General features: G+C 45.3%; 1 protein-coding gene across 1 annotated transcript; it reads left to right on the plus strand.

Annotated features, from left to right (window-relative positions):
- Positions 1-300: 300 nt before the first annotated feature.
- On the plus strand, positions 301-11,855 carry LOC138212014 (GRB2-associated-binding protein 1-like). Its single transcript, XM_069172254.1, has 13 exons — positions 301-798; positions 3,918-4,046; positions 4,179-4,344; positions 5,002-5,197; positions 6,036-6,649; positions 7,517-7,599; positions 7,698-7,807; positions 8,117-8,349; positions 8,460-8,531; positions 9,042-9,138; positions 9,612-9,744; positions 9,956-10,090; positions 10,377-11,855. Exons 1-13 carry the CDS (start codon positions 721-723, stop codon positions 10,539-10,541), a joined length of 2,211 nt encoding a protein of 736 aa, XP_069028355.1. The 5' UTR covers positions 301-720; the 3' UTR covers positions 10,542-11,855.
- Positions 11,856-12,719: the final 864 nt, after the last annotated feature.

The following is a 12,719-nucleotide window of genomic DNA, read 5'->3' on the forward strand; positions in this document are numbered from 1 at the left end:
CACAACACAACACAACACAACACAACACACACACACACACACACACAACACAACACAACACACACACACACACACACAACACAACACAACACAACACACACACACACACACAACACACACACACACATGCATGCATGCATGTCCACAGGGGGAGTTTCCTGTTTGTACAGAGCAGGAGCAGAATGGGAGGAGTGAGGAGAGAAAAGTGGGAGGAGAGGAGAGGAAGGAATGTCCCAGCTGAGGCTTTTGTGTTTGGATAATGCATGACCTGAGAGAGAGAGAGAGAGAGAGAGAGAGAGAGAGGGAGGGAGGAGGAAGAGGAGGAGGAGGAGGGATGAAGAGAGACTGCTAGGAAGTAGGAGCCCTCTCAGAAGGAGGTGTGAGTCGACGGAGAAGCAGCCGCTCCCTCACATGTGGATGTTAAACTGCTGAGTTAATTGATTACAGGAATTCGACTTAAAAACAAACAAAAAAATACTTTCTGGAAGATTAACGAACGGGAAGATCTGCTGATTTAAAGATCGACTGATTTCAAATCCAATTGGAAGCCCGATTGGGTGATTGGAAGTCAGTTGTGACCAATCAGAGGCCTCACTGACTGCCGGGAATCCTTATTTATCTGCTTTGACGCCTGATTGGACGCCAGATCAGCTGATTGGAGGTCCACTTCCCTGATTGATAAGAGGCAGGTGTTTGGGACTGTCTGTGCTCGGCGTCGGGATGAGCGGAGCGGGCGGGAACGTCGTTTGTGTCGGGTGGCTGCGGAAATCGCCACCGGAGAAGAAGCTGCGACGTTACGTGAGTACGAGAAACAAAACTGATCAGAGGATAGTTTTAAATTGAGCTTGAAGATTAGTGTCTGTTTCATCACTGTTTACACACCGAGTCGTTTCCTACCGTCACAGTCCTGATTATAAAACAATAAAACATCAAGCAGAAGACGGCTGTCAGCTGCTGGACCGAAAGTAACTCCATTATCAAATAAAAAGGGTGAAACAATGAAGTATCGATATTTTCTAAGTACTGCGATATTTCTCAAAACAATCCAATATTTATTTTTCATTTGCTGACTTTGTTAAAAGAGTTTCTAAATACCAAAAAAACTTTATCTTCCACGTGCTTTTTGTTTTGTAAAACAAAGCCATCGTCATCGTTGCAATAAGAAACAACAGAGAAACGACTGTTCGGCCTCGGAAATATTTTAGGTGCTTTCCATCTTTTGAATCTCAAACCTGCCGACCTGGAACGGATGCCGGAGACTCGGACCGATCTCGGCTCGTTGTTTTTTTTATTTCCAGCATTTTCTGTCACCGGTGTGAAGAACGGACGGATCCATTAATTCTGCAGCAAATTTTAAATTAGGAATCAATTTCAGCTGTTTGTCTGTACGGCTTGTTTTTCCATTAAAGAAGCAGCTTGGTGTCACACACACACACACACACACACACACACACACACACACACACATCCACACACACACACACACACATCCACACACACACACACACACACCACATGTCTGACATGCCTTGCCAGTGAGTTGGACTAATCTCATCTCTCCTTTCCACAGTTTCCTTTTATCTTTCCTTCTTTCTTTCCTCTGTTTTCAGTTGTTTTCTCTTTCATTCCTTCCTCTTCCTCTTCTATTGTCTTTCCTTTCTCAGAGGATGTGTGTGTGTGGGGGGGGGGGGGAGGTGTGACATTATTTAGAGCAGACAACTTTTACTAGTTTGAAACAGATCAGCTTTTCTGCAGAAAAAGTGAACTCTTTAACGAAATCACTGATAAAAACGGACTCCGGTTTAGAAGATGTCATTACCCACAATGCAACTCTGAGCAGCTACGAATAAAATCAATCCTCCAAATTGGGTCGAACTGAAGAAGAAGAAGAAGAAACTGCATACACTCAGCTCATGATGGTATATACAACCCAGTGTGTACACACACACACACACACCGCCTGCTGTGTGTCTCCTGTCAACACACACACACACTCACACTCAAAACACCCAAAATGGCAGCAGCAGGTTATGTGTTCAGGCTACCTCATCACACACACACTCCCTGCTCTGTTGACAGCTCCCTCTCGTGTGTGTGTGTGTGTGTGTGTGTGTGTGTGTGTGTGTGTGTGTGTGTGTGTGTGTGTGTGTGTGTGTTATACAACTAATCGCTCTCAGCTGGGCCAGATTGGAAAAGAGGGTCTCCCTGCAGATTTAGAAGATTTGTGAACACACACTCACCCTGGAACAGAACCATGGAGCATGATGAGGTAAATTCTGAGGAGAATAACGCCCGTCGGGTCGAACACAGTTGAAGACGAGTTGCGTATCTTCGTCTCATCGCGGCTCCGCTGATGTTACAAATGTTCAGGAGGCTCGTTCTGCTGCTCGTCAGCGGATCGAGGAACTTATCAGCAAATGAGCAACGGTTCTGGTGTTAATTTAGGTTTAGGAGGCCGGATGGAGGAAGTGTTATTTCAGATCCATTGTGGCCTCTTCCTGCAGAGGTCAGAGGTCAAAAGGAGGAAACAAAACGAAAAGAGGAGCAGCGGGGAAGGTTATCTTTTATTGACTTTAAAAGTTCCTATTTGGGCGCAAAGTGAAATTTGCCTTTGACCTAATTTTATTGAATTCAGATTATTTTCCTGTTCAGTTCAGATTTTTTTTTATCCCAAAACAAGAAATATATTGTTGTTTTGTAGGTTTTAATTGGGCAGCATAAAACCAAAATAAACACTGTAAAACGTTACTGTTTGAAAAAGAAAGAGGAAACAACTTTTTTGGCATCCAAATAAAAAAATTAAAAAAAAAAAACCAGGTTCAACCATAAATATTAAATGATAAAGTTTCATTGAAATGAACGAGCTAATGTTAGTGTGATAAAATATTAAATCTGAAGACCAAGTTATAAAATCGATAATATAGCTGAAACTTAATCAAGATGGTTTGTAAACTAAACTTGTAATATTTTGAATTACATTTTACAAAAATCACCTGTCTAAACCTCGAGCTAAAAATATTACACTTAATGACTACGCACACAATGGCTTCACAAATAGCTGCTGTGACTCCGGTCCTGTCCCTTTAATTAGAAAGTGGAGAAAAATATTTTTCCTACAAGCTGCCTGAAGACGACTGATCATCAAACAGAGCGGGGGGGGGGAGACTACTGCCATCTCTTACCGGCATTTCCTGTTCAGCTACTTCCTCTTCCTGTCTGTGTTTGGAGAGGGGGGGGGGGGTGGAAACGTGCTCGGCGGTGTTTAATTGCCACACACTTCTGATCACATGCACACAAACACGGGACTGGGGGGGGGGGGGGGGGGGGGGGCACATACTGTATGTAGACACATGAACAGAAGCACAAAGCTCTTTCCTGCATGTGCTTTCTAATCTCAAGTTGTTTCTCATCAAACAGTTATGAAGCAACTGAGGACCAAGAGAGTGTGTGTGTGTGTGTGTGTGTGTGTGTGTGTGTGTGTGTGTGTGTGTGTGCAAAATCAAAACCCTCCTTCATGCTCTGCTTCACACCTTTAAATAATTATGACGTGTCATTTGCACTTACTACCTACACACACACACGGGTGGGTGAATCATGCTTGAAATATGAGGTGTCATCCCTGTGGATCGCTCATGGGAGAAGGACCTTACCCATAATGCTCGGCGCATGATGGCAATAACTGGAGAAGGGTGTCAAACATTTAGCAGTTGTGTAAGAGTGTAATGGCACTAACAAGTTGTATATTATGAGAGCGAGTTGCCCCACGACATGAAAACGTGATTACATATTTTATTTCGTAGGTAACTTGTTGTATAATTTCAATATAACGTCACGTTAAAGCATCAAAACCCGAGTTTAATATTGCTTGATTATTAAAAATGAATTTAAAAACCACCCCTCTCTCTCTCTCTCTCCAGGCGTGGAAGAGGCGCTGGTTCGTGCTGCGAAGCGGTCGGCTGAGCGGAGAACCGGACGTCCTGCAGTACTACAAGAACCAGCAGACCCAGCAGCCAATCAGGACCATCAACCTGAACCTGTGCGAGCAGGTAAACCGACCGTTGGACGCCATGTTGGAGGGCTGTGGAGGGAATGGACGTCTACATGTGTACATTCATATATATTTATATTTAGTACTGCTGCTTCTGCTGGTCCACTCCAACCGTCTCCTTCTCCTTCAGGTGGACGCCGGCCTGTCGTTCATGAAGAAGGAGCTGGAGAGCAGCTTCGTGTTCGACCTGAGGACGGAGGAGAGGACCTGGTACCTGGTGGCCGAGTCCGAGGAGGACATGAACCGCTGGGTGGCGTCCATCTGTCTCCTCTGTGGCTTCAACCCGACGGACGACGGTACGACGGAGATACAGAGCGCGCTGAGTCATCGGGGGGGGGGGGGGGTGCTGAGTCAGTGTGAAAAGTCGTGGGAGAAGAGAGAGAACATGCAGAGGACAAGTGGACTAAAATACCACTAGGATTGTGTGTCAGTGACTCATTCTGTCAGTCAAACGCTGTTTTGCGACGGTTCAATATTTCAACTGCGGTAAGAAAGAAACGGCAAACAACAGACAAATAAATGGTCTGCAGATGAAGAGCCCATGGACATGTTTTACTAGCCACCGTGGCTACCGGTATTTGGCCGGTTAGTCACGACAACGTAGCTGAGAGAGTGGCATATCAGTTGTCAGGGTTTTTACAATTTACATTTACATTAAAACCAGAAATATTGGCCTGTTTTACTCCCCCATTCTTCTTCTGAGTCAAAACCTGGTGACTGCGTTACCCACAATGCAATTCGGCTGTAGTTTAGTGTAGATATTGGTAGCGAATGCAGCCTTCAGCCTCCAGTAGCTGCAGAGGTCCGACCTGATGCATTTAGCTTTACAATAACGTTAACATTAAAATAATAAGACTGCAATACCTACAATTCCCCTGCAGGGGGACGCAGCGTCCTCCCAAACGATTGAACACTTAAGTTATCCGAACTTGCGAATTTTTTTTCCTCCACAGTTCCAGACAGACATCTCGGCTCCACCTTCACCTCCATCACATCTAGAAACCCAACCATTGGCACCGCCGTCATCTCCACGGTAACAGGCTCCGTCCCTCTGCCTTACGACCCGGTGAGCGTGCACCACCCGTTGCTTGACGACGGCAGCGTGGAGGACGGTTACCTGTGGTTGTCTCACTGCCAGAGTCACATCAGGTACTTTACGAGTTTACGTCTCACACCTATTGTGTTATAACTCGATCACCATGACAACCTGTTTCCGGTCACTTCATGTGTATATTTCGGTCACGTTGAAGGCGTACAGATGTAAATACTGGTCATCCACCAACATACCGAGGGGAGAAAAAGAAAACCAACCCTCAAAATTGGCCGTATTTCAATCCTATTTTTCCTCATGAATCTCTTACAGTTTAAGTCGAACCTTTAAAAGATCGAACAAAACATCATTTTTGGGGACTTTTCATATAAAAAGATTGAGATGGGGTTTGAATACGCTGAAATGTGATGACCGACCACGAAAAGCTCCGAGAAAACGATTGCAAAATGTTTTAAAAATAAATGTATGAAATCCATGTTTCCCACTCCGGTGGAGACTAACGAGAAGTTACGGGTCGAGACGTGTTGGATCTCATGAAGGGGATTAGAGGTTGATCCTGGATCACTCCCACACATTTCTAAAAAGGGTTCTCTTCGCAAAACGTCATGGGACATTTCACCAGAGGAACACAATGAAGCCTGTTTTCCGTCCTTCCACAGAGTTGATCTCTTTATGACGACAAACTTGACTTGATTTTAACCCGAACCGGGATCTTTGCTGCTTCTTTTTTTTCCCAAAATCTAACCGGGTATTTTTTTCGGTGACTAAACCGAAGACGCGTTACTTTTCGTACGTGACACCGACACGGTTTCCTTTTCGTGAACCGACGGGTGTATCGCAGCTTTCGCCGTGTTGCCGTGGCGTCCACGCCGAAGGAAGACACGTTAATATTTGGCTGAACACAACTCTTATTTCGGTTTCTCTCTCCGTCTCCAGGCCTCCTCTAGGTTCCTCGTTTGAAACCGACTACAACGACAACCTCTACCCTCCTCCCTCCGCCACCTCCTCCTCCTCCTCCTCTTCCTCCTCCCCTTCCCTCCTTTCCCACAGCCTCCCGCATCCGTCCTCCTCTTCGTCCTCCATCTTCAGGGCCGCCAGCATGAGCTCTGACCACCAGAGACGAGCCGGCAGACCTCGCTGTCACCCGTCTCCTCACCCCCGAAAGCACTCTTTAGATTTCCACCTGCGTCCCGTGGCGGTAGCGCTCTCTGACGACAGCGTGTATCCGAGCGTGCACTCGCTCACCAGCGGCGGGTACCAGATCCCCCGTCCGGCGTCGACCCCGCAACCGCCCCCGTCCCGACGGCCGTCTTCCACCCCCAGCGTGGACTCGCCGTCCCCGGCGGAGCTCCACGCCGCAGCTCCGGCTCCTCCTCCTCCCCGCCCGCCGAAACCCGGAGCCGTCACGGCCCACGGAGAGAGCCCGACGGCGGGGCCCGTCACGTTGCCCCGGGCGACCGCGGAGTCGGAGAGGAGGGACGACGGTGTGGACGGAGGGGGATATCTGGCGAAGAGCAACACCATCAACACGCCCGGACGCATGCAGACAAGTAAGACACGTCTCCGTGGGATGTTTCCCGGCGTGCTCTTGAACGCACCATGAAGCGGTTTCGATCTTCTCATGTGCTTCTTGGATTGAAGTTGTATTTCTCAACGACGCGTCCTCACATCTCTTCTTCAGAAAACCTGCTAAACTTGCTAAACACTTCCTGCAGTGATACTTCGCAGGTTTATCAACGTTTTATTGCTGCTTGAAGCTCCGACAGAGTTGAAAACAACTTCACGGAAATAAATATTGTTGTTATTTCAGAATTTAGTTACAGTCGGTGTAAAATCCTGGCAGGAAGCTGAATACACGGATTTCAAAGAGTTTTAAACTTAGTACTTTGAGTTCTGCAGCTAAGAGGCTTCGCTGTGCGGAGCGGAGGATTAAATCCTTACAGCTGAAACAATTATAGCTTGTTTTCCCTTTAATTTGATTGGCATTAGTTTCTTTAATAAGACGTGAACTTTGCCCCATCACACAACAAAGAGGGTTTTTTGGGGTTTATTTTCAGCCAGAGCCGTTTTTAGTCTGTTTCAGGAGAAATATTTTCTTTTTATATTCGTACACGCTCAGACTTTATGGTTCATGGACGCATGTTGTTTTTGGTGATTTAATCTCGCTGCCCATCAGCACTCAGATCTGGTCGAGTTCTGTTTCCACTGTACAAAAACATGTTGATGTGAGATGAACATGTGAACAGAAGTCCAAAAACCTGCACAAATGTCCAAGCTGGTGTTTATTCAGGGTGCAAAATCATTTCTGAGAAAAGTTCTAGATCAGATGAGAAGATGAACACCACTCTCATCTAATGTCTAAAAAAAACATGTTTAGTTATCTTCATCTAAGATGATGGGTTGTGTCTGTGTTTCAGGTTCGGATTCCTTCCACATCCCTCGGTCTCTGTCCGACAGAGCGAGCATGTTTGATTTCAGCGAGAGCTTCAACAGTTACTTTGTGAGCGAAAAACATCGAGAACCAAATACATCGAGTCTCATCTTTCATATGTTGTAATTCATCCTTTAAGTGGCTTCAACTCTTGGTGTCTCTCTCAGTTGAATAAAGGCATGGTGCCTCTGGGTAGCGTTTGTTCGGAGGATGACGACGTGGATGAAAACTACGTTCCGATGAGCGCCGCCACCATCGAGCCTCCGGTCGCGCTGAGGTGAGTCACGGCTACGACGGCAAAGCGTGTAGTACACCTGCACGTCCACTAGGGGGAAGCGTTACAGTGTCACGTTTTTACGTTCTTTAGGAAAACAAAACCGTGTGGAAGCCCACGTGGTTGTGGTTAGGAAAAAAACAATCCTTTCTTCGGTTTTTGTGCCGAAACCTAACCGGGGCGCTAATTTCATAAAGATTTCCAAACACAATTTGAGAGTCGGAAGTAAAGACCTGCTCAGACTGATCGATTTGATATTAATTATTCATTATAGTCTCGTTATTTTTCCATTTCTCTTCTTCTGTGGTTCAGGTGGCCACCGCCTCCCTCCGAGCCCGACGTCCAGCTCCAAGACGAGAACTACGTCGCCATGATCCCCCTGACGCCGTCCCTTCCCGCTCACCCCGTCTCTGACCTGGCGTCGCTGGGGAGGCAAGTTCCTCCACCCGCCCACATGGGTTTCCGTAACTCCCCGCTGCCTCCCGTCGCGCCGGTCGAAGCCGTGCCGCCTCCGATCCACCGCAACCTGAAACCACAGCGGAGAGGTCGGTTCAGGAACTTCGAGCCAACCCCGTGTTTACGAGAAGGTGTTCGTGCCTCTGGTTCACGTGTGCACTGATTTACAGCCTGGTTGATGTTTCTTATGTCGCTGCAGGAGCTCGTGTCAACAAACCTGCGGAAAGAAACAACGGCCAGACGGCCGGAAGGCCGAAACACAAGATGAAAGGTAAAAACTGCTGAAATGAGCTTTACCTCTTAAATTATTTCACTTTTTACCGACCAGTCCAGCAGAACAGGAAAAAGACACTCTGTAAAAACTATTTCAGTCCTGCATTCAAAATCGTACATCTGATCCAAAAGGTACAGAGATAATTTCCTGCCAAAACTGGTGAAGTTTTCTCGCAAAAGTAATTCCCTTCAGCCTCTTTTTTTCTTTTTAGTTTTAATTATTTACCTGCTTCCACTTCGCTCAGCCGGGCTGCAGGACGGGAGCCCGACAGCCGCTCGAACACACGGCGACACAGCGGAAGCTTATCGAAACTTCCACGTTGAATATTTAATAAAAGGTTCACAGTTCGGAGAGCTGTTTTGTGTAAGCGCCGCTGATTTTACTTCCTGTAAAGAGCTCCCAGGTCTGATCACAGCAGCAGCGTGAACATAAGTGAGCACTAAACAGTCACAGATGGAAATATCAGATCAAACGCGCTGTTTAAAGAATCTTCTGTATGTCTCCCAGTGAAACCAGCTCCTCTGGACATCACGACGGTGCCGGAGGACTGGCAGGAAGTCCCGCCCCCTGTGCACTCGCCTGTCACTCGCACCTTTACACGAGAGTAAGTTTGTTTGTGTGGTGGGTCCAAAGATTTACTGCGGCATCAACAGAAAAATGCAAAAATACCACCTGAATATTGGAACGATCAGGGAGAGAAGCAGGATGTGAGCGCTCTGCTGCCACCCAGTGGTACAGCAGGAGTACTACAACTTACCTGAGCGCTAAAGGGGCTGTAATAGAGAGGTGTAAAAACTACAAAATAAAAGTGTGACGAGTGGAAAAAAACTTACAAAGCAGCAATTTTATTATTTTGTAGACATAATCAAAAACATAAAGCACTCATATGCTTTTTCTTTATTATTTTAGAGAAATAATCAGGTGCCAAAACAAAGAAAGTTGGGGCTAAATTTGGACATAAAACTTGATTTATATAACTCAAAGTTTATTTTCAAAAGAGTTTCCAATTTGTTTTCTGTCAATAAACCGACTAAATGATTCTAAAATTCATCAGTGTATTAATGATGTGTGTGTCAGTCCGTCAGTCAGTCGTCGGTCCGTCAGGCCGAGCTCCGCCCAGAGCTCCTCCCCCTCCTCCGATTCCGACGAACTGGATGACAGCTACGTCGCCATGACGACCTCCAGCCTGAGTTTCAGTGCAGGGGAGCCGGTAAAAAACTCGTTCTTTATTGAACAGCCCTCCTTCCTCTTGTTTTCTTTCCTTTCATCCATCCTGACTTCTTATTTCTCAACCTGCTGTCTCTGATTATCTACGTTGCTCTCCATCCTTTCTTCCTCTTTCCTCCTCCACCGGTTTCTTGCCTCCGTTGTTTCCTTTTTGTATGTTTAACTAAACTCTGAGTGTGTGTGTGTGTGTGCAGTCTCTGAGGCTCATGGTGCACCGGGCGTCAGAGGGCGGAATCAGCAGCCCGTTGCTACGGCGACTCAGAGGTGAGAAGCAGGTGGAGTACCTGGACCTGGACCTCCACACCGGACGAGCGACACTGACCAGACAGGTAACACTGCTCTCGCTGTCTCTCTCTCTCTGTCTAAACACAACTTACAAAATCAAACCAAAATGATTTTCTACTTTTTATCAGTCCTGTGAGTCTGTCTCGATGGTTTTGTCATCATTTTCTATTAATAATCAAGAGAAATGATCATGTTTATTGAAGGTCAGCCACCAGAGGGCGCCAAGTCTGCTCCTATAAGAGCTTGTGTACAATAATATTATCTTTCACTAATTTCTTCTCTTCCTGCAGTGAGTCAATCAATAAAATATGTATATTTTTATGTGACCAGAACTGCTGCGTGGTAGAAGGCGGGACCGGCGGCGGGGAGCGTGCACGAGGCGAGCGTACACGTGTGGACTACGTGGTGGTGGACCCCAAAAGGACCAGAGCCCTGAGGAACACCCGGGAAGCGTGGCATGATGGGAGGATGTCCACGGAGAAGGAGAAATGCTAAATAAAAAAAACACGACAGAAAATCTAAAAAAAAATCCGACACGATAAACGTTACTTTGAATAAAAGTAAACACACTTCCTGTTTCTTTAGGGCCCAAAAGGTGATTACTAAAACATTTTTGGTGCCAATTTCCAATCAAATGAGCTAATTAAGGGTTTATAAGTTGTAACTAACACTTTATTAATGAAGAACAAACACCACATTAAAGATATGATGTGTATTTCTGTTACTTTCAACGGAGCCCAGGAAGAGACCAAAAAAAAAATATTATGGGATGTGTGACGATAACGAAGAGACAGAATCTGTCTCCACTCATCCTTTAAAAACAGGTTTATTATAAGAGCTTTGATTGACAGGTGTCACAGCCAATCACAGCAAGCTGTCTTTATCATTTTAAATAAGTTTTCATCTAATATTCACTGTAGTTGCATTTTATCGGTTTAGGCTCCCGACCTGGCAACCCCCACTGTTTATTTATTTGAAAATCGTAAAACAAGTGGACTATTTCTTCTTCATTTTTCACTATTTATTTTCAATACAAGTGTATTTCAAACACATTTTGCATTCACCACAAGTTTTAACTAGAATATGAAAGTCTCTTCGTGTCATTAAAATTGACAAAATTCCAGAAATATTATCAAAGATGTTAAATTCATAGAAAGAAAAGATGTGATTTCTTTGTCTTTTATGGTTTTTACTGCAGATTTATTAAATACGAACCGACTAATCAACGCGTCAGCAACAACTTATAAACCCTGAACTCCGATCAGTTTGATGACAAACAGAAGCATGTGACATCAGCTGTTTAATGAGATTGAAGTGAACGCCGACGTGTCTGTCAAAGGTTGACGTGATGACGTGACACTGATTTTATTCCAGCGTCAGCAGGACTCCACCGACCGGATTATTTTTTCCTCCTGAGCATCTTTTCTTCAAACAAATCAAATCCAAAGTCTCCAGTTTGATTCCACTTGGAGTGAATTTCTCCTTTAGGAATCAAAAGCTGTTAAAATGCCTCTTTTCTCTTTTTTGACTTTTTCAGAAATCGTAAAAATCTCAGCCACAAAAGTCACCAGCAAATTCTACAAAACATTTGTCGACAGCAAACCGAGCATCAGCTCCTCTGAACTTCCCGTTTCCTGCTGAATTAGACGTGAAGAAGGATGAATCAGATGTTCTGATGATTAATAAATAAACAAATGGTGACAATTCTCCAGTGAAATCATCCTGCCGTGAGTGATTGTCAAATCCAACCGGTCCACATGATGATGTGATCTGCTACTGCTGAATAAACTCCACAATCCTGCGGTCTGAGACGGGTTTTATTTATTTCTAAGTGATTGTTGAAACTAATGAAGAGTTGAACCGTGCAGTTCCTCCAGCGGCCACTAGATGGTGCAAAGTGTTGAGAAAAGAAGGAAAAAGATGACGACTGTTTTTAACTCCAGTTCACAAAGTCTGGAGTCTTATACACTTTTATATATATATATAGCCAAGCTGAAGATTAAAAGTTGGTTTAAATATTGCACCGATTCACCTCTGCCTGTTTCCTCTTCCCAGGGTGTTCAGGTAAAATAGTTCCCCGGTGGCTCAGCACCCATTTATAGTTCCGGGAAGTACCAACCACAGGAAACAGGAAGGGGGGAAGTAGAGATGTGTTGCTCTGTTTATTTAGGGAAATCATGTATTTATAATTTTAATCTATTTATAGGGACTGTAAATATTTGTAAATTATTATGGATGTCTTTGAGTTGGTGAAATCATGTAAATATGTATTGTACATATACTGTTGATATATATACTTGCCTATAGATGGTATGTCTGGGCTAATTAGAGTGAGCAGGTGTATATAAGGATCTCTGAGGCTTCAGCTGACCAGAAACTGGCTGCAGCAGCATGATGGAGTGGAGGAATTGATAAGTATGGTGTTTCTGAGTTGTAGAGCAGTTTCTGAAGATGGTGGAGCCCGAGCTGGAGGTTTGGATCCATGAACGTGACCTCGAGACGGCAAAGGAGGCTTCCCGCCTCACAGACGGTTTCCTGTCAGCCAGAGCCGGGAACAGAAGAACCACCTTCGGCCGTGATCGTCACGTCACCGGACGCAGTAAGTCCGATAGGAGTGGAAGTGGTGGTCAGGCTCTGGTTCGGCAGCAGTACAGTAGGAAGCGGTTCTCTCCC

This window comes from Embiotoca jacksoni, unplaced genomic scaffold (genome assembly GCF_022577435.1).
Source record: "Embiotoca jacksoni isolate LCO1_2020_lvr unplaced genomic scaffold, fEmbJac1.0.p SCAF_51, whole genome shotgun sequence".
NCBI lineage: Eukaryota > Metazoa > Chordata > Actinopteri > Embiotocidae > Embiotoca > Embiotoca jacksoni.